This window comes from Saccopteryx leptura, chromosome 6 (genome assembly GCF_036850995.1).
Source record: "Saccopteryx leptura isolate mSacLep1 chromosome 6, mSacLep1_pri_phased_curated, whole genome shotgun sequence".
NCBI lineage: Eukaryota > Metazoa > Chordata > Mammalia > Chiroptera > Emballonuridae > Saccopteryx > Saccopteryx leptura.
The window spans coordinates 28,437,093-28,459,898 of NC_089508.1; the positions used below are offsets into that span (position 1 = coordinate 28,437,093).

Sequence of the window (22,806 nt, forward strand, 5' to 3'; positions counted from 1 at the left end):
TTGTTTTGGCAGGAGCTCCCATGAGATCATTTGTGTATGGGGTTAGAACTGCTAAATGTATTTGCATATTTGATTAGTGATAGGAATAGGAGGAATGCTAATAGATGAGACCCTGAAGAAGGGAAAGAAAGCAGCATTGTAGAAAGTTCCATGCCCTGGCCAGATAGCTTGGCTGTTGGTTAGATCATCATCTTGAAATGCAGAGGTTGCTGGTTTGATCCCTGGTCAGGGCACATACAGGAGCAGATCAGTGTTCCTACCTCTCTACCTCTCTTTCTTTCTCTCTCTCTCCCTTCCTCTCTAGCCCCCCCCCCAAAAAAAAAAGGTTAAAAGAAATAAATAAAATTAAAAAAAATAAAAGAAAAGAAAAAGAAAGAAAGTTCCAGGCAAGAAGAATCAGAAAAATCTATGGGAAGGGACACAGAGGGACTTTTGGAGGCAGGAAAGGGTGGATGCTTCCTTGGAGGATGTTTTCTTCATTTTTGCCTCTCTTTCCAATGACTTTTGGCCAGCAATTAAGAGGCTCTGTTTAAACTGTTTGTGTGGTTGTCTTGGTAGTGGCTGGAGTTTTGGGGCAGAAGAGTATGTATACCACGCATACATAAGTACTTGACCTCTGACTTGACTTCACTGGAGGATGATTCTACTTTCCAGTAGCTTTTGGAAACTGTTTATCCCTTTACTGATTTCCTTCTACTTGTGACTGGATTATTGCTGTCTTTCCCAGGGAATTTCAGCCTGGATGGTGGAATGCTTGAAAAAAACTGACAGAGCCTGGTTCTGGCGTGTAATCACAGACACCCCATATTTAAGTTACGAGTGCAATTCAGCAGTCATAGAGTATTCTAGAAATTCCTCTTTTTCAGCCCAATTGCTTTTCTGCTTGGTGAATATGTTATCTACATGATTAAACTGTTTTCTATTACCTTTCGTAACCTTTTTCAAAGAGCTCAGTTCCATTTTCATGTATCATTTAACAACAGTCATAAACATTTATTGAATGTCAGTTATGTGCTTTATTGCCTGACCAGGAGGTGGTGCAGTGGATAGTGTTGGCCTGGAACACTGAGGATCCAGGTTCGAAACCCCAAGGTCACCAGCTTGAGCGTGGGCTCATCCAGCTGGAGTGCAGGGTCACTGGCTTGAACGTAGGATCATAGACATGACTCCATGGTCGCTGAGTTGAGCCCAAAGGTCGATGGCTTGAAGCTCAAGGTCACTGGCTTGAGCAAGGGATCACTGGCTCCACTGAAGCCCCCCAGTGAAAGCAAATATGAGAAAGCAATCAGTGAGTGAACAACTAAGGTGCCACAGCTATGAGTTGATGCTTCTTATCTCTCCTTGTTTGTTTGTTTGTCGCTCACTCTCTCAAAAAACAAAAATCAAAACATAAAAAACCCAATTATGTGCCTTTTTAATTTGAGTAACCACTCTAAAAAATCTACCACTTTTGAGCGGGGGTGGGGGGGAGGTTTCTTTCTAGAACTAAGTATAAATGACTTTAGGCTTCTGTACAGTTTTGGATTGTTCATGACATTCTTTTTCCTTTCATTACCACAGAAAATTGAGTTTGCTACAATTTTTTTTTTTTTTGGTATTTTTCTGAAGTTGGAAACGGGGAGTCAGTCAGACAGGCTTCTGCGTGCACCTGACGGGGATCCACCCGGCATGCCCACCAGGGGGCGATGCTCTGCACATCTTGGGGCTTCGCTCTGCCGCAATCAGAGCCATCCTCAGCGCCCAGGCAAACTTTGCTCCAGTGGAGCCTCGGCTGCGGGAGGGGAAGAGAGAGACAGAGAGGAAGGAGAGGGGGAGGGGTGGAGAAGCAGATGGGTGCTTCTCCTGTGTGCCCTGGCCAGGAATCGAACCCGGGACTCCTGCACGCCAGGCCGATGCACTACCACTGAGCCAACCAGCCAGGGCTGCGACATTTTTTTTTTAAAAGGATCGACCTAAAAAGGTTTTGACATTAAAGCGTAGCCTTCCTTGATTACACCGTATTTACAAGAACACCTGTCTTCGCCTTGTAGTCCTAGTCCCTACAACTGACTTTTCCTCACCACTTATCACCATTTGATGTGACATAAAAAAAGTACATGACATAACATGTACTTTTGAAAATCAACTCTTTTGTGGTATAATTTTTTTTTTTTTTTTTTTTTTTTTTTTTTTAGGAAACATTGGGTTAAATGAGGTTAACCATGTTTCTTTTTTTTTATTATTTTTTTAATTTTTTAAATTTTATGTATTCATTTTTAGAGAGGAGAGAGAGAGAGTGGGGGGGGAGGAGCTGGAAGCATCAACTCCCATATGTGCCTTGACCAGGCAAGCCCAGGGTTTCAAACCAGCGACCTCAGCATTTCCAGGTCGACGCTTTATCCACTGCACCACCACAGGTCAGGCTTTTGTGGTATAATTTAACATACACACTGTAAGTATACGGTTCTATGAGTTTTGACAAATATATGGAAGCATGTGTCGCCGCCACCACCACCACAGTCAAGGTAGAGAACATTTCTAACCCCCAAAAGGTTCCTTTATGCCACTAGGAAGTCAAAGTCAGTCCCCAGCAATCTCTGCTCTGTTCTCTGTAACTATAGATTTTGTAAAAATTGATTTTAGAGAGAGGAAGGGAAAGAGAGGAACATTAGTTTGTTGTTCTACTTACTGGTGCATTCATTGGTTGATTTTTTTTTTTTTTTTTTTTTTTGCAATAGAGAAAGAGAAAGAGAGGGAGAAGATAGAAAAGGAGCATCGACCTGTAGTTGCAGTATTTTAGTTGTTCATCAATTGCTTCTTATACGTTTCTTGACTGGGGGTCTTCAGTTGAGCCAGTGACCCCTTCCTTAAACCAGCAACCTTGGGCTTAAGCCAGCAACCTTGGGCTCAAGCCAGCAATCTTTGGGCTTAAGCCAGTGACCATGAGATCATGTCGATGATTCTGCGCTCAAGCCTGTAACCTCAGGGTTTTGAACCTGGGACCTCAGCATCTCAGGTCAGTGCTCTATCTACTGTGCTACCACCGGTCAAGCTTTTGGTTGACTCTTTTTTTTTTTTTTTTTTTTCACTTTTCTGAAGCTGGAAACGGGGAGAGACAGTCAGACAGACTCCCGCATGCGCCCGACCGGGATCCACCCGGCACGCCCACCATGGGGCGACGCTCTGCCCATCAGGGGGCGATGCTCTGCCCATCCTGGGCGTCGCCATATTGCGACCAGAGCCACTCTAGCGCCTGGGGCAGAGGCCACAGAGCCATCCCCAGCGCCCGGGCCATCTTTGCTCCAATGGAGCCTTGGCTGCGGGAGGGGAAGAGAGAGACAGAGAGGAAAGTGCGGCGGAGGGGTGGAGAAGCAAATGGGTGCCTCTCCTGTGTGCCCTGGCCAGGAATCGAACCCGGGTCCTCCGCACGCTAGGCCGACGCTCTACCGCTGAGCCAACCGGCCAGGGCTGGTTGACTCTTGTATGTGCCTGGACCAGGGGTCAAACCCACAACCTTGGTGTATTGGGACAACATTCTAACCAACTGAGCTTACCTGGCCAGGCCTATAAGTATAGATTTGACCTTCCTGGAGTTTCATGTAAATAGAATCATGCAGTCATATTTTATGACTGGCTTCTTTCACTCACCATAAAATATTTGAGGATCATTCATGTTGTTGCACATCTGAGTTCATTTCTTTTTAATGCTGATTAGTATTCCAGTGTATGGTTATACCAAATTTGTTCATCCATTCATTTGTTGATGGACATTTTGCTTATGTACTATATATTTTAATTGCTTAACTATTGTCTTTTTTCTCCCCATCAGAATATAAGCTCCATGAGGACAGTGACTTCTTTTAAAGATTTCATTGTGTGGCTCATCTCCTTATAGAAACACTGTCTCTGCTGGAGTAGGATGGGAGCAGTAGGCAGTGTTTGTGAGGCCACGTGCCACAAGCACGGATGGTTCTGAGACATGGGAGGAGAATTCCTGACCTCTCAAGTAATGGAACGTTTTGGGGACATTGGAGTGGAAGAAAGTGATCATTGCCCTTACTGAACTTGCTTTGATGTATTTGTGAAGCCAGTCTCATGACTTCAGTGGTCTTAAGAAAACATTTGATTGAGAAACAGTTGTGCTTTTAATATGAAACTGCTGATAAATAATGGATAAACACAAAGATACACACTTCTTTTAGGATAGGATGAAAGGAATTTTTCTCACCTCGCTAGGTTGGGGAAACAGGTTTACTAGAACTTTCTGGCAGTAGAGGTTTGCTATTAGAAGGGAGCCTCCTTATCATTTGGGCTGTAAAATGAGAGTGGTACCAATCTGTTTGCATTGTTTAAGTCAAGTCCTGTTTGAAAATTAGGCTGTGGACTTAAATTACTACCTGGAGTTGTGTTCAACGTGGTGAAAGTGGGTCTGGAATTTTCAAGGGGAGTTCCCTTCCCTCTCACTTCCCCTTTCCCTCCCCTGGATGAAGAAAACCGGAACCCAGGTTCTATACCTGTGCTGGTCTAACATCATTAGGACATGCCAGACACTAGGTGAAGCGCAAGTCATGTCTGATAATTAAATGAAGTAAGTTAAACTTTGGGATAGTGGTCCCAGTTTTGGTAAGAGCGAGAATCTAGTTGGTTTCTTTGGGTTTGGTTGGTCTCTTCCCCTAAACTCAGCCAAAAATAGAATGAAAGCAAAATAACTGAGTTACCAACACAGAAAAGTAAGAGGAACTTAGCTTTGGCAAAAAGTATCGACTTAGACTAATTTTAGAATCTTAGTGGGTAAGTCATCTCTGTTGGTTCGGGCGTGGAATTTATTACAAGCTTTAGGTTGTGACTGAGAACAACTGAGTGTCCCTTAGTCCTTTCCATTGCTTTGGGTTAGGAACTGATTTTTGCCCTTGGCCACAGGGAACACCTTCATAAAAATGTAAAGGGCTGTGTGATTGTCGTTGGTACAAATTAGATCCTCTTCACCTGAAAGGACCTCAGTGCTGAGCTGCTTCCCTTGGGGTTGTTTTCTGATGTCTTTGGTTTTTAATTTCTGGAGTCTCTATGTTCTGTTGAACCTTCCTCCTTCCAATGTTGAACTTTCCTCCTTCCAAGTCTCTTTCTTATCTCTTGCTTTTCTCTTCCCAGACCTCCTCAGAACAAAACCCAAGTGGTCATTCTTCCTAGATGATTCTCTGAGGTCTAAGAAGAAATTTCTTGAGGGAGATGATCATCATTCTGTTGCCTGTTTGGGTCAGAGGTTGACTGTTGATAACTACCATAAACTGCTCTGAATTCTAAATTGGAACAGTAGAGCCTGACCTGTGGTGGCACAGTGGATAAAGCGTCGACCTAGAAATGCTGAGGTCGCCGGTTCGAAACCCTGGGCTTGCCTGGTCAAGGCACATATGGGAGTTGATGCTTCCTGCTCCTCCTCCCCTCCTTTCTCTCCTCTCTCTCTCCTTTCTAAAATGAATAAAAAAAAAATTGCCTGACCAGGCGGTGGCACAATGGATAGAGTGTCGGACTGGGATGCGGAGGACCCAGGTTCGAGGCCCTGAGGTCACCAGCTTGAGCAAGGGCTCATCTGGTTTGAGCAAAAGCTCACCAGCTTCGACTCAAGGTCGCTGGCTAGAACAAAGGGTTACTCGGTCTGCTGAAGGCCCACGGTCAAGGCACATATGAGAAAGCAACCAATGAACAACTAAGGTGTCGCAACGAAAAACTGATGATTGATGCTTCTCATCTCTCTCCGTTCCTGTCTGTCTGTCCCTATCTATCCCTCTCTCTGTCTCTGTAAAAAAAAAAAAAAAAAAAAAACAATTAAAAAAAAAATGGAACAGTAGAGATCATTGAGTACCGTTATTTTTCATTTTAGAAACTTTACTTAGGCCCTGGCCGGTTGGCTCAGTGGTAGAGCATCGGCCTGGCATGCAGGAGTCCTGGGTTCGATTCCCGGCCAGGGCACACAGGAGAAGCGCCCATCGGCTTCTCCACCCCTCCCCCTCTCCTTCCTCTCTGCCTCTCTCTTCTCCTCCGGCAGCCAAGGCTCCATTGGAGCAAAGTTTGCCCAGGTGCTGAGGATGGCTCTGTGGCCTCTGCCTCAAGCACTAGAATAGCTCTGATTGCGGCAGAGCGATGCCCCAAGATGGGCAGAGCATCGCCCCCCTGGTGGGCATGCCGGTGGATGGATCCTGGTCGGGCGCATGCGGGAGTCTGTCTGTCTGCCTCCCCGTTTCCAACTTCGGGGAAAAAAAAAAAAAGAAACTTTACTTAAAACCCTCTACCAGCCCTGGCAAGCTAGCTCAGTTGGTTAGAGCATTGTGCCAAAGTGCAGAGGTTGCCTGTTCAGTCCCTGGTCAGGGCACATACCATAACATTGATGTTCCTTTGTCTTGCTTGGTCTCTCTCTCTCTCCTTTCTTCTCTCACTAAAATTAAAAAACAAAACAAAACAAAAAAACAAACAAAAATAAAACTATGCCAAGTGAAAAGCTTTGTGGGTGAGATAGAAGGAGAGGTATACTGTTTGGTTTGTATGATAGTAGATGGCCACTTTACTAAAAGTCAGCTATAAACCTATTACTATAGTATTACTAATAATATGTTATTTTCGTTAGAGGGAGAGAAAAGAAGTTACCAGAAGCAAGCAGCAAGGTCTTTTGTTTTTTAGGTAGAATCAGTTTAGATCTCACCATTGCAGATTTAGTACCTGAATGGGCAACTTCTGAGCATCAAGCAGGTCCGAGCCCAGCTGCTGCTGCAGTGCGTCTGGATGTTTTCCTGGTGGCTAGTCTTTAAATAATGGGAAATAACTTATTGAGTGCTTAACTTTATGTGCTTTGTCTCATTTAGTTCCCTCAGTATCCATGGGTTGTAGAATCTGTTATTATCTTGTTTCCCTGAGGCTTCAGTAGTTAAGTAACTTTGCAGGGCCAAACATTGGCAAAGCCAGGACTGGAATCTGGGTGTTGATGACTTGACTGAGCTCTAAGTCAAGGTCTGAGGTCTAGGAAGCTCTGAGAGGATGGAAGGCAGAAGTTGGGGAGGAGTGGCTTTTCTGTCACTCTTGCTTTGCTTTTATGAATGGGCTGAGGGCCATTTCATTGGACCCTGGCCGGATAGCTAGGTTGGTTGGAGCATTAGTTGTGGTTTACTCCCTGGTCAGGGCGCATATAGGAATAGATTGATGTCTCTCTCTCCTTTCTTCTATCTCTAAAATCAATCAATAATTTTTTTAAAAAAGTAGAGTTGGGTGGCCGGTTGGCTGGGCTGAGTCAGGTAGCTTATTTCACTCCAGGAATGGAGCAAAGTGGTGTCATCGATTATAAAAAGGAGGAACAAGCTGGGCAGGAAGCTTGGTCCCTTCTGGCCCCTTCCTTTCCTCATTAGAGGGAATCTTCTTATTTTGCCTTTTCCTCCCCTGACTGAAAACCAGTCTTGCTATACCACTTAGACCTAAGCTTCTCTCCTTCTAGCTCATTCAAGGATAAATTGGGTAGTATAACTAGGAGCAAAATAATATGAAACATACAAAAGGGAAATTGAAGCATATTTTTAGTTTCTAAGGCATTTTCTCATTTATCTATTTGATTAGCAGCTACTACCCAGTCAAGGGAGGCAAAAATGGTTATATCCCCACTTTACCCATGGAAAATATGGAATCAGTGCATGTGAAATGATTATCCAGGGCTGTCAGTAGAAAAACCAGCCTAGAGCTTTGAGCTTTTCCTCCTAGAATTCTTGGCACTAGACTTAGATGCATATGCCCAAACACATGAACACGTGGTTAATACCTCAGGATACAAGTGCCAAAATAATACCGCAGATGTTATAGGAAGTGTTTTATTTTCATCCCAAATGAATAGTTCATTAGTATATTTTATGTATATCATTTAGTAGGCACTTAATCAATATGGACACTGAGACATTTAATTCTGTACCTAAAAACTTCCATGTGCCCCTGTTCAGGTATCTGTTCTTTTTTTTTTTTTTTTTTTTCAGAGAGACAGACAGATAAGGATGGATAGAGACAGACAGGAAGGGAGAGAGATAAGAAGCATCAGTTCTTTGTTGCATCACCTTAATCGTTCATTGATTGCTTTCTCATATGTACCTTGATTGGGGGCAAGGGCTATAGCTGAGCCAGTGACTCTGCTCAAGCCAGCGACCTTTGGGTTCAAGCCAGCAACCATGAGGTCATGTCTATGATCCTAGGCTCAAGCCAGTGACCCCACACTCAAGCTGGTGAGCTCGTGCTCAAGCCAGCGACCTTGGGATTTTGAACCTGGGTCCTCAGCGTCCCAGGCTGACGCTCTGTCCACTGTGCCACCACCTGGTCAGGCCAAGTGCCTGTTCTTACATACACTGGATAACAGTTGTTGCTTTGTGGGCTGACAGATTCATGACAGAGTAGATTTCCAGGGGAGAAAACCCCTAGATCTACTCTTGTACAATGCCTAGGGACTAGGGAGACTGAGGGGACAGTTTGAAAAGGTGGATGGCTCTGTGGCAGGTCACTTTGACCTTACCTGACACCTTGAGTCCAAAGTGTACTGTTCCGTGTAACTTCCTGGTCCTCTCAGTTGTCTGGTAAATCAGTGAGCTCATTACTAAGTTGATCGAATGCTGTTGTGTGTTAAGTCCAGTGGAAAATATAGAGTGGAGAAAAGTGATTAAAATATCAAGCAAGCCCTGGCCGGTTGGCTCAGCGGTAGATGGCCCGGGCGCTGGGGATGGCTCCTTGGCCTCTGCCCCAGGCGCTAGAGTGGCTCTGGTCGCAGCAGAGCGATGCCCCCTGGTGGGCAGAGCGTTGCCCCTGGTGGGTGTGCCGGGTGGATCCCAGTCGGGCGCATGCGGGAGTCTGTCTGACTGTCTCTCCCCGTTTCCAGCTTCGGAAAAATACAAAAAAAAAAAAAAAAAAAAAATCAAGCAAGGTGCCAGATATTCATTCATTCAATAGCTAGATGTTGATCTCCATCTCTGCGCCATTTTGTGTTCTGAGTGCTAAGATGTAGAAATAAAATAGGGAACTGCACTGATGGATGTAGTGAAGGGCACTGTCACTGCAGTGGGCATTCAGAAAATTATTAGTATGATCATTAACATTAAGGCTCCTAACTGTGTGACAATAGTGATGTTATTAATAGAATAATGAGTGGTTTACCATCTTTAGGTTATGGGAAATGAGGGCTTATATTATCACATACAGTGGTCTCTTTACATTTCTCTATTGCTCTTTTTCTTTTTTAAAATATTTTCTTTTTCTTGGGTAATTGTGATGGATCAACCCATGCGATATGGGGCCGCCAGGAAAGTGGTAGTCATAGGAGTCAGGTGAATCTTGGTTCAAATCCTGATGCTTACAGTTGCTGCTGTGTGACCATGGGCCAGTTCTTCAACCTCTCTGGGCCTCAGTTTCCTCCTTGGTAGAACAGGGCTGTATCATTTATCTCCTTTTTATTTGTAAGCAGGGATGAGTCATTTCTGCATGATTTACTGTTCTCCCAGCAACCTCAGGTGCTGGCGCCCTTTCTCTAATGCTCTTTCAAACCAGAATATTCTTGAGTATTAGGAAGATACTCAAGATGTGTTTTTTCTTTGCCTTGACGCTTGCTGTAGCGGTTCATCCCTCCTTCAGCCGGAGTAAAACATTTCCTGTTTGTATCAGGAGCTTTGCTTTGTTTCCGGGATTCTGTGTTTGGAGACTTGGGGCTCAGCATCTTTTTGGAAGTCGATTCTGGTATTTTGCTGGCACCAGGTCTCTTTCTTTCCAGCCTTACATTTTTGTTATTTTTTTGTTTGTTTTTTGCAGAGAGACAAGAAGGGAGAGAGATAAGAAACATCAACTCATAGTTGTGTCACTTTAGTGGTTCATTGATAGCTTCTCATATGTGCCATGACAGGTTGGGGCACCTCAAGCCAAGCCAGTGATCTCTTGCTCAAGCCAGTGACCTTGGACTTCAAGCCAGCAACATATGGGCTCAAGTCAGTGATGATGGGATCACGTTGATGATCCCATGCTCAAGATGGTGAGCCTGCGCTCAGCCAGATGAGCCCATGCTCAAGCCAGTGACCTCGGGGTTTCAAACCTAAGACCTTAGGGTCACTGCGCCACCACTGGTCAGGCTCCAGTCTTACTTTATAACGACTACATTGTTCTTTAAACTGTATACAGGAATTATAAATGGGTGAAGTTTGACCAGTTTTTAAAAAATAATAGCTTTATAGCCTGACTAGATGGTGGTGCAGTGAATAGAGCATCAAACTGGGATGCTGATGGACCCAGGTTTGAAACCCCAAAGTCGCTGGCTTGAGTGTGGGCTTTTTCAGCTCGAGTGAAGGCGTCTCTGGCTTGAGCATGAGATCATAGGCATGACCCCATGGTTGCTGACTTGAGGCCAAAGATCACTGGCTTGAGCCCAAGGTCACTAGCTTGAGCCCAAGGTCACTGGCTTGAGCAAGGAGTCCCAGGATCTGCTAGGGCCCCTTGGTCAAGGCATGTATGAGAAGCAATCAGTGAACCACTAATGTGCCGCAACTACAAGTTGACGCTTCTCATCTCTCTCTGTTCCTGTCCTGTCTGTCCCTGCCTCTCTCTCTCTCTCTCTCACTAAAATAAATAAATACATAAAATAGCCTTATTGATTATAATTAACATACTATATATTTCACCCTTTTATTATTTACTTTTAAAGTTAAAGCACTTATTTATTTATTTATTTATTTTTTTATTTTTTTCAGGGACAGAGAGAGTCAGAGAGAGGGATAGAGAGGGACAGACAGGAACAGAGAGAGATGAGAAGCATCAATTATATCAATCATCAGTTTCTCGTTGCGACACCTTAGTTGTTCATTGATTGCTTTCTCATATGTGCCTTGACCATGGGCGTTCAGCAGACCGAATGACCCCTTGCTTGAGCCAGCAACCTTGGGTCCAAGCTGGTGAGCTATTTGCTTAAGCCAGATGAGCCCACACTCAAGCTGGTGACCTCGGAGTCTTGAACCTGGGTCCTCCGCATCCCAGTCCGACGCTCTATCCACTGCACCACCGCCTGATCAGGCTAAAGCACTTTTTAAAAAAATTGATTTTAGAGAGGGGAGAGAGAAATATCACTTTGTTGTTCCACTTATTTATGCACTCATTGGTTGATTCTGTATGTGCCCTGACTGGGGATCAAATCTACAGCCTTGTCGTATTAGGATGATGCTTTAACCAACTGATTTAACCAGCCAGGGCTGTTTCACCCTTTTAATACAATTCAGTATACTCATAAAGTTGTGCAGCCCTTACCACTATCAAATTCTAGACCATTTTCATCACCCCACATAGAAACCCTGTACCCATTAAGAGTAACTCCCTAGCGCCTGACCTGTGGTGGCGCAGTGGATAAAGCGTCAACCTGAAATGTTGAGGTTGACAGTTCAAAACCCTGGACTTGCCTGGTCAAGGCACATATGGGAGTTGATGCTTCCTGCTCCTCCCCGCCTTCTCTCTCTCTCTTCTCTAAAATGAATAAATAAATTAAAAAAAAAAGCATCATTGATTGCTTCTCATATGGGCCTTGACAGAGGTTGGGGCACCTCAAGCCAACCTAGTCCGTTCTTCCCCCATTTGGTAACTCCTGATATGCTTTCTGTCTCTATGAAGTCTGATGTGGACATCGTATAAATGGAATTATAGAATTTGCAATGTTTTGTGTCTGGCTTCTTTAACTTAGCATAATGTTTTCAAAGTGTATCCATGTTTCAGCATGTATTAGTACTTTATTCCTTTTTATGATTGAATAATATTTCATTGTATGGCTATACCACGTTTTGTTTATTCACTCATCAGTTGATAGACAAATGGATTGTTTTCACTTTTTTTTTCAAAGACTTCCCCAAGGGAGTTCTGTTGTTTTTTTAAAAAATTACTGATTTGAGAGAGAGAAGCATCGATATGTTGTTCCATTTAGTTGTGTACTCATTGGTTGCTTCTTGTACATGCCCTGACTGGGGATTGGACCCTTGGCCTTGGTGTGCCGGGATGACACTTTATCCACTGAGGATCCCGGCCAGAGCTGTTTCCACTCTTTGGTTATTACAAATACTGTTGCTGTGAGCATTCATGTTTAGGTTTTGTGCTGACTTTTCAGTTTTCTTGGGTGTATACCTAGGAGTGACATTACTGAGACAGAACTCTGTTTAACTATTTGAGAAATTCCCACACATTTTCCCAGTGTCTTTGCCGTTTTACATTCCCACCAGCAGTGTATTAGCATTGTAGTTTCTCCACATCCTCAGCAGCACTTATCTTTTTTTTTTTTTTTTTTTTTTTTTTACAGAGGCAGAGATAGGGACAGACAGACAGGAACAGAGAGAGATGAGAAGCATCAATCATCAACTTCTTGTTGCGTGTTGCGACCTCTTAGTTGCTCATTGATTGCTTTCCCACATGTGCCCTGACCGTGGGCCTTCAGCAGACCGAGTAACCCCCTGCTGGAGCCAGCGACCCTGGGTCCAAGCTGGCGAGCTCCCCACTTAAGCCAGATGAGCCCGCGTGCGACCTCGGGGTCTCGAACCTGGGTACCTCTGCATCCCAGTCCGACACTCTATCCACTGCGCCACCGCCTGGTCAGGCAGCACTTATCTTTTGATCATAGCTGTCCCATTGGGTATGAAGTGATGCTTATTGTTTTGACTTACATTTTCCAGTGATTAATGAGGTTGAGTATATTTTCATGTGCTTATTGGCCATTTGTATGTCTTCTTTGGAGAAATGTCTATTCAAAAAAATTTTTTTTTGCTTAATATATAATTAGGTTATTTCTTTAAAATATTTACTTAGTTTTTTTCTCATTTGAGTTTTTTATATATTCTGGACTTTTGTCTCATCAAATATATGATTTACAAATATTTTCTCCCATTCTTTGGGTTGTCTTTTAACTGTCTTTTCTTTTTCTACATTGATTTGAAGGAGAGGGAGAGAGAGAGAAAGAGAGAAGTAGGGAGAGAGAGGAGCATCAACTTGTTGTTTTACTTAATTGTGCACTCATTGATTGCTTCTCGTAATGTGTCCCGACTGGGGATTGATCCTGTGACCTCGGCATGCCTAGACAATATTCTATCCTCTGAGCAACCCGGCCAGGGCCTCTTTTCTTTTTTTTTTTTTTTTTTTTAAAGGCTTTGTTTGCGCATTTGCTTTATTTATTTTTTTATTTTTATTTTTTATTTATTCATTTTAGAGAGGAGAGAGAGAGAGAGAAAGGAGAGAGAGACAGGGGGGAGGAGCTGGAAGCATCAACTCCCATATGTGCCTTGACCAGGCAAGCCCAGGGTTTTGAACCGGCGACCTCAGCATTCCAGGTCGACGCTTTATCCACTGCGCCACCATAGGTCAGGCCGAGGGCCTCTTTTCATTGTCTTGATAATACCCTTTGCAGAATGAAAGTTTTCAATTTTGATAAAGTCCATTTTATCAAATTTTAATTTTGTTGTATTGCTTTTGGTATATCTAAGAAACCATTGCCTAATCCAAGGTCTAAGGATTTATTCCTATGTCATCTGAGAATTTTATAATTTTAGCTCTTTTATGATCACTAAGTTCAGATACTGATTGAGGCTTTAAAAGTTCCTGTTAGCTATTTGCTACGGGTAAGGGCTGGGTGGGAGGCTGTTATCCTGGGGCTTGTTTTCCTTGCCATCTTGACAAGTCAATCAAGGACCTTGACTCTAAGAAGCATTTGTGTTTTTTTGTTTTTAAGTGAGAGAAAAAGAGATAGTGAGACAGACTCCCACATGTGCCCTGACCAGGATCCACCTGGCAACCCCATCTGGGGCTGATGCTCAAGTACCAAGCTATTTTTAGTGCCTGAGACTGACACACTTGGACCAGCTGAGCTATCCTCAGTGTCTGGGTCCATGGTTGAACCAATTGAGCCACTGGCTGTGGGAGAAGAAGAGGGAGATAAGATGGAGGGGGAGACAAAGAAAAGCAGATGGTTGCTTCTCTTGTGTGTTCTGACCAGGGTTCGAACCTGGGACATCCATATGCTGGGCTGACGCTCTATCCACTGAGCCACTGGCCAGGGCCACATTCGTTCTTTTTGCACATGCTTCTAGCTGTTTTGCCATTTCTCTAATTCATTGTTTCTTTTTAAGGTAACGAATGAAGAGGACTTTATTAGGAAGTTGGACTGCAAACCCGATCAGCATCTGAAGGTGGTTTCCATTTTTGGAAACACTGGTGATGGGAAGTCCCATACCCTCAATCACACTTTCTTTTATGGCCGCGAAGTCTTCAAAACCTCCCCTGCCCAGGAGTCCTGCACGGTGGGAGTGTGGGCAGCATATGACCCAGTCCACAAAGTAGCAGTGATAGACACAGAAGGGCTCTTGGGGGCGACAGTGAATATAAGCCAGAGAACAAGGCTGCTGCTTAAGGTCCTGGCCATTTCAGACCTCGTCATCTATCGAACTCATGCAGACCGGCTGCATAATGACCTCTTCAAGTTCCTTGGGGATGCCTCGGAAGCTTATCTGAAGCACTTCACCAAGGAGCTCAAGGCTACCACTGCCCGCTGTGGCCTGGATGTCCCCTTGTCCACCCTGGGCCCTGCTGTTATCATTTTCCATGAGACTGTGCACACTCAACTACTGGGCTCTGGTGAGTAGACGGGGTGCTGTGTCACAGATTGACCTTTCTTGATGTATATCAAAGATGCGGCCACTGGGCTGTAATAGCAACTTGAAGATGGTGGATGCCCAGAAAAATTTCTGCATGGGCAGGACCTAAAGAAAAGAAGTGTTTCCACAAGGATGGAATGAATCAGCCACGTCAAAATCTGCTTATAGTCAGAATGAGGATCAAGAATTGTTGAGTGGCTTTAGCAAAATAGAGGTCCTTGGTGGTCTGCATAAGACCTGTTTCCCAGGGATGGTGGGCATAAAAGTCTAATGAGAGTGGGATCGAGAGAGAGAGTAGGAGGAGAAAATTGAAGGTAGTGAGTATATTCAGCTCTTTCAAAGAGTTCTATATAGGGAAGCAGACCACCGAAATGATAGCTGGAGACTGATGTGGGAATTCAAGGAATTTTCCTTTTAAGGTTTAAGATGTGATGAGGTATTGAGGATATTTATGTACTGATGAGAATGAGTCACTGGAAATGGCACAATGTAGATGTGAGAGACAGCAGGAACGTTGCAGTGGTGCACAGTGGAAGAGTTGGCCTTAGGAGTATGGACAGTTCACCTGTAACAGCGGGGGAGAAGCTAGTGTGTATGGACACAGCTGCACGTAAGTAGGTAGGTGTGAGTGTGTGTAAGTCATCTTATTGTTTCTGTTTTCTTAGAGAAATAGGAAGCAAGATCATCACCTGAGAGGGCGGGTGAGGGAGCAGGTGCAACAACAGTAACTGGATGCATGTGGGGACATTAGTGTCAGCCCCAAAAGCAGTTACACCATTTCCCTGTTCATTCAGTCAACAAGTTTATCAAGAGCACAGTGTCATGTGCTGAGCACTGGGGCACCGAGCTGAAAAGAAACACAAGTCTCACCTTCAAATAAAGCATAGTCTAGTTTGGGGAGACCACGGGTGTTTGCTTCATGGTAGATGTAGGTCCTGGAGGTATGGGAACGGGGAAGGGGGCCACGCAGTGGTGGGATTCAGAGAATTTTAACAACCGATTCTCTGCCCTAATGACTGTTTTAAGTATAAAAAAAGATATACCGAAAGGGAGTTTGTTGTTTCATGCATTTAATATTTAAGAACAATAAAAGAGGTACACGAGACTAGATTATAATCTAAGAGTTTTAAAATATTAACAAAAAAATTTTAAATAATACCTGAAAAAAAAAATAAAACTGTTACTTAAGATATTTCCATATTGCTTCTTGATTTGGTATCCTCACTTGCAATTCTTTTCACCTGTGGACAAAATGAACATTGCTACGGGCGCTTAGAATATGCTGTTGTGTAGATGAACATTAAAAAAAGAGTAAGGAGCCTGACCTGTGGTGGCACAGTGGATAAAGCGTCGACCTGGAAAACAGAGGTCGCCGGTTCAAAACCCTGGGCTTGCCCGGTCAAGGCACATTCCACAAGGAACCAATGAACAGCTAAGAGTGAAGCAATAACTTCGCATCCCCCTCCCCCCCTAGCTCCTCTTTATGTAACATCGATAAATAAAATATAAAAAAAAAAGAGTAAGGAATGGCCTGATCAGGCAGTGGTGCAGTGGATAGAGCGTTAGACTGGGATGTGGAGGACCTAGGGTCAGAACCCTGAGATGGCCGGCTTGAGCACAGGCTTACCAGCTTGAGCACAGGGTTGCTGGCTTGAGTGTGGGATCATAGACAGGACTCCATGGTCACCGGCTTGAGCCCAAAAGTCGCTGGCTTGAAACCTATGGTCACTGGCTTGAGCAAGGGGTCACTTGTCTGCTGTAGCCCCCCATCCCATCAAGGCACGTATGAGAAAGCAATAGATGAACAAATAAGGTGCTGCAATGAAGAATTGATGCTTTTCATCTCTCTCCTCTTCTGTCTGTCTGTATCTGTCCCTCTCTCTGATTCTCTCTCTCTAACTCTGTCAAAAAAAAAAAAAGAGCAAGGAATGTAAATTTGTGATTTCCACATTGGATGACTGCCCAGGCACCCACTTTGGAGAGAACTCTGATTACAAGTGCCATTTTAACAACCAGTACACCAAACTTAACAAAAAATTAGGTATTGGTTCTGACAAACCAGTGCAAACTGGCTGAATCCCACCTGTGCATTGGGGTCATATCTATGATCTTGCGCTCAAGCCAGTGACCCTGTGCTCAAGCCAGCGACCTCTCAGTATGCCAGGCCGACACTATCCACTCCACCACCATCTGGTCAGGCAAGGTCTTCTAATTTCTAAATCCAGAGCTGTTTCTGGAATAAAATTGTTGTTTTTTAAAACCATAAGATGGAACCAAGACAGCCAGAGTTTATGCAGGGTAGGAGAGGTGCCAGGATTGTGGGCAAAGTAACCATTAGATTTTCTTTTTTTTAAGATTTTTATTTATTCACCTGATCAGGCAGTGGTGCAGTGGATAGAACATCAGCCTGGGACGCCGAGGATCCAGGTTCAAAACCCTGAGGTTGCCTGCTCGAGCACAGTGGGTGGCTGGCTTGAAGTCCAAGGTCACTGGCTTGAGCAGGGGTCACTTGCTCTGCTGGAGGACTCCCCTCCACCCCATCAAGGCTCATATGAGAAAGCAATCAATGAACAACTAAGGTGTCACAATAAAGAATTGATGTTTTGGCCTGACCTGTGGTGGCGCAGTGGATAAAGCATCGACCTGGAAATGCTGAGGTCGCCGGTTCAAAATCCTCGGCTTGCCTGGTCAAGGCACATATGAAAGTTGATGCTTCTAGCTCCTCCCCCCTTCTCTCTCTATGTCTCTCTCTCTCCTCTCTCTCCCTCTCTATCTCTCTCTCCTCTCTAAAAATGAATAAATAAAATAAAATAAAAAAAGAATTGATGTTTCTCATCTCTCTTGTCTCTCTCTGTCTCTCTGTTTCAATCTGTCTTGCTAAAAAAAAAAAAAGGAAAAGATTTTATTCATTTTAGGATGAGGGAGAGAGAAAAAGGCAGGGAGGAGCAGGAAGCATCAACTCCCATATGTGCCTTGACCAGATAAGCCTGGGGTTTTGAACCAGCGACCTCAGCATTCCAGGTCAATGCTTTATCTACTGCACCACCACAGGTCCAGATTTTCTGATTTTGTTTGATCCTGTTCCTTTTCGAAATAGTAAAAAAATGAATTTTCTCTGCTTTAGCAAAGCTCCCATGAGCAGAATCAAGCTCCCATAACCACTTGGGGTCAGTGATTATATGTCCAGGGAGAAGCTGTGAGAAGGGAAGTGAAGGTGGTCAGGCTGCACTGGTGACCCCTTTGGGTATTGCCAGCTCCTTCAAAAGTTACTGCCACAGCCTGACCTGTGGTGGCGCAGTGGGATAAAGCGTCGACCTGGAAGTGCTGAGGTCGCCAGTTCGAAACCCTGGGCTTGCCTGGTCAAGGCACATATAGGAGTTGATGCTTCCAGCTCCTCACCCCCTTCTCTCTCTCTCTGTCTCTCCTCTCTAAAATGAATAAATAAAAAAAAATTAAAAAAAAAAAGTTACTGCCACAGCCCTGGTAGCTCAGTTGGTTAGCGTCGTCTCGACATGCTGAGGAGCCTGACTGGGCGGTGGCGCAGTGGATAGAGCATCGGACTGGGATGCGGAAGACCCAGGTTCGAGACCCCGAGGTCGCCAGCTTGAGCATGGGCTCATCTGGTTTCAGCAAAGCTCACCAGCTTGAGCCCAAGGTCGCTGGCTTGAGCAAGGGGTTACTCAGTCTGCTAAAGGCCCACGGTCAAGGCACATATGAGAAAGCAATCGATGAACAACTAAGGTGTCGCAATGAAAAACTGATGATTGATGCTTCTCATCTCTCTCCTTTCCTGTCTGTCTGTCCCTATCTATCCCTCTCTCTGACCCTCTCTCTGTCTCTGTAAAAAAAAAAAAAAAAAAAAAGAAAAAAAAGAAAAGAAAAACTTCGTTGGCCCTGGCCGGGTTGCTCAGTGACTAAAGTGACTAAAATACCATCCTGCTGCACCAAGGTCTTGGGTTTGACCCCTAGTCAGGGCACGTACAATTAGCAATCAGTGAGTACACAACTAAGTGGAACAATGATTGATGCTTCTGTCTTTCTCCCTTTCTTTCAATCAATGGAAAAAGAAAAAGACTTCTTGAAGTATAATGTACGTATAGAAAAGTACATAGCATATCAAAGTGTGCAGTGTGATGAGTTTTCACAACCTGAACGTACTCGTGAAATCAGGTTGAGATCACGACAGCCCAGCATGCTCGTCGTAGAAGCCCTGCTCAGGCTCCCTTCTAGAGAAGGCCAGCCTGAGCTCTAATAGCGTAGACTGGGTCTGCCTCCCTTCTAGACAAGGCCAGCCTGAGCTCTAACAGCGTAGACTGGGTCTGCCTCCCTTCTAGAGAAGGCCAGCCTGAGCTCTAATAGCGTAGACTGGGTCTGCCTCCCTTCTAGACAAGGCCAGCCTGAGCTCTAACAGCGTAGACTGGGTCTGCCTCCCTTCTAGACAAGGCCAGCCTGAGCTCTAACAGCGTAGACTGGGTCTGCCTCCCTTCTAGACAAGGCCAGCCTGAGCTCTAACAGCGTAGACTGGGTCTGCCTCCCTTCTAGACAAGGCCAGCCTGAGCTCTAACAGCGTAGACTGGGTCTGCCTCCCTTCTAGACAAGGCCAGCCTGAGCTCTAACAGCGTAGACTGGGTCTGCCTCCCTTCTAGACAAGGCCAGCCTGAGCTCTAACAGCGTAGACTGGGTCTGCCTCCCTTCTAGACAAGGCCAGCCTGAGCTCTAACAGCGTAGACTGGGTCTGCCTCCCTTCTAGACAAGGCCAGCCTGAGTTCTAACAGCGTAGACTGGATCTGCCTCCCTTCTAGACAAGGCCAGCCTGAACTCTAACAGCGTAGACTGGGTCTGCCTGCTCACGTACTTTATATAGATGGGCTCAGACTTTTGTCATGAAAGAGAGGTGGCTTTTGTTTCCTTTTTTTTTTTTTTTTTTAAAGAAAGGTCTATGTTCATGTACCCATTTTTGCTTGTCCAGATCACCCCTCCGAGGTGCCGGAGAAGCTCATCCAGGACCGGTTCCGGAAGCTGGGCCGCTTCCCTGAAGCTTTCAGTTCCATTCACTACAAGGGAACCAGGACTTACAACCCTCCCACAGACTTCTCTGGGCTTCGGCGTGCTTTGGAGCAGCAGCTAGAGAACAATACCACCCGTTCTCCCCGGCACCCCGGGGTCATCTTCAAAGCCCTGAAGGTGAGTTGGTGCCCGCCTTGAGTGCTTCTCACTGGAGAACCAGTGGGTAGCAGGATCACTAAGTTCACCAGCGTTTGTTGCTGCTGGTGATTGGAAGCCTGGGCTGGAAAGAGAGGTTATAAGAAAGGAAGCACATGAGTGGAGTTTACTCCTGTCGAACGACTGCACCTTGCTAGGAGCCCTTGTGCAGAGGAATCTTGGGTGATAGTTAAAAAAGTGACAGGTCTTTAGGTCAGAGAAAAACTAGGCTTTGAGGGAGTGGGAAAAGCATTAATTCCTGGGTGGTGTGGCCCAGCCCTGGTGAACTGACCTCATGTTGAGGCTCAGTTATTTGGGCAGCCTTTGTATTTTTCTTTTTTTAAAATGTTTATTTTATTGGTTTTAGAGAGAGAAGAAAGGAGAAGGAAACAGAGACAGGAACATCGATCTGTTCCTGTTATGTTATTTTGTGCTTTTCTTTATATGGATAAAGTGTTAAATTGGAATGCTGAGGTCCCAGGTTCAAAACCCCAAGGTTGCTGGCTTGGGCACGGGGTCACTGGCTGGGCATGACCCCCCACCCCCCATTCTTAACAGGGCACTTATGAAAAGCAGTCAGTGAACAACTAAAGGGACGCAGCTACAAGGTGATACTTCTCATGTCTCTCCCTTCCTGTTTCTCTCTCTCTAAAAAAACAAACAAAAACAAAAAAACCAGTGCAACTAAATCATAAATGCTCCTTCTATATTTGGAATTATTTTCTAGGTTATACCTATTTTGTTGAAGTAGAAGATTGTGTCAGAAGGGTATGTGTATGTATATATGTCCATATAAACAGTGAACATCTATCATCTTTCATTTTATATAGTTGAAATATAGATCTAATTTTAAGTATTTTTGCTTATTTGGTTCTTTTTTCCTATTTTGCTTATTTTTAATATTTCAAGGATTTTACTTCAACACCATGTTTTGTTTTTTTGGGTTTTGCTTTTTTTAGAGCATAAGAGGGAGAGAGATAAGCATCAGCTCGTAGTTGTGGCACTTTAGTTGTTCATTGATTGCTTCTCATACACGCCTTGACTGGGGGTGGGGTGGGGGCTCCAGCTAAGCCAGCGGCCCCTTGCTCAAGCCAGCGACTGCAGGATCATGTTGATGCCATGCTCACGCCGGCGACCTCAGGGTTTATCTAGTCTCTATCCATTGCACCACCGCTGGTCAGGCTTCAACACAATGTTTCATCTTCGTGATGTACTTTTAAATCAATCCTGTGCCTACTTTTTGTGGTTTGCTTTGTGCACACCTCTGTGTTACTGGGCTGCAAGCCTGGGACAGAAGTGCAGGAAGGAGCAGGGCCTTCGGGACAGTGCTAAGGGTGTGAGGTCCGGAGACAGAACAGGGAAATGTTGACAAGAAGATTGGAGCTGGGCTACGAGGAAGCCCTGAGAGTTAGGACCAGAGGCTGGGACTGGGAGGGATAGGAAGGAAGGGATAGGAAGAGTTGGGTATAAATCAAGGCAGGCCCTGTTTCCCTTTTTTTACACAGGAGAACACTTTGGACATATGCTAAGTTGCTTAACCAACTGTGCTATTCAGCCAGGACAGTAGACAACCATCTTTGCCTTTACAGTGCTTATTTAGACATTTTTCCTTATCTGTACAGTAGAGGGAATAATAGAGTGTTCCTATTGAAGCTGAGGTGGGGATTAAATGAGAACAACATACTTAAAAAACAAAGTACTTGGTATTTGGTAAGTGTTCCATAGTGTTAACTATTGTGAATAATATTAACCCTTTGAGTAGTAAGTTTTTTTCATGCTTGCTGACCCCCGGAAGTGAGTTTTTTTTTTCTTCAAAAAATGAAATTAGTTCCTGTTCTAGTTTTATTAAGTTACAATCATGTTTGTTTGCTAACCAATTTATGGAAACAAGAAGAACATACATTTGCCTTTTTTTGTGTGTGTATGTGTGTGACAGAGACGGAGGGACAGATAAGGACAACAGGAAGGGAGAGAGATGAGAAGTATTGGTTCTTTGTTGCAGCACCTTAATTGTTCATTTATTGCTTTCTCATATGTGCCTTGACTGGGGGGGCTACAGCAGTAGCCGAGTGACCCCTTGCTCAAGTCTACGACCTTGAGCTCAAGCTGGTGAGCCTGCGCTAAAGCAAGTGACCTCAGGGTTTCGAACGTGGGTCCTTCATGTCCCAGTCTGACGCTCTATCCACTGTACCCTGCCTGGTCAGGATCATTTGTGCTTTTTTTTAATGTTGCCTTATACATGTACGATCGTACTTTGGATGGTCAGGAGGCACAAGGACATACGTGAATGTTTGTACTACTCAAAGGGTTAAGAAAAAACTATGAGAATGATTATATTTAAACTAGAAAGCCTGGCGGTCATACGAAATGATCACTGTTCTAGATATTATAAATTGTAATTAAAATGATTTGTGCAAAGGTGTCTGCTAATTCAAACTGAATTACCCAGGGCAGGCAGTGAGGATGCCCCTTTGCTTACTGCCCCATGGAGTTTCCCCCTTCTACTTGCTTAATTGCTTAAAGTAGAGTGCAATGAAGGAAACCACTGGCGGTACATTTCTTAAGAGCCACCGCTAGCTCAATAAATAAAGGTGATTTAAATAATAAAATGTTAATTCACATGTCAAAGATCTCTTTTTACACAACATTTCTTGTGTAGATCTTTCCATCATTTTTAAGCTCGCCTTACAGAGGACGATCAATTATTTTTAATTTTACGTCCGTTCTTTCACGAACTCTTGAACAGGCAACATAAAGTTGACCGTGTCCAAATGCAGGCTCAGGTTAAAAAATGCCAACACACTTAAGCGTTTGGCCCTGAGACTTATTGATGGTCATAGCAAAGGCAAGTTTTATAGGAAATTGTCTACGTCTCAATTGAAACAGCAACCCTGTTTGAGATGGAGCCAAATCAATTCTTGGAATGACATGTATTTCACTTTAGAGGAGCCAGTCAAAG

General features: G+C 44.4%; 1 protein-coding gene across 1 annotated transcript in view; it reads left to right on the forward strand.

Moving 5' to 3' along the window:
• Positions 1-22,806, forward strand: part of ZFYVE1 (zinc finger FYVE-type containing 1) — a 68,254-nt gene that overhangs the window by 16,982 nt on the left and 28,466 nt on the right. Inside the window, exons 3-4 of the mRNA XM_066341368.1 lie at positions 14,121-14,625; positions 19,615-19,829. Coding sequence (XP_066197465.1) covers positions 14,121-14,625; positions 19,615-19,829 — 720 coding nt within the window. The remainder of the gene's footprint in view (positions 1-14,120; positions 14,626-19,614; positions 19,830-22,806) is intronic.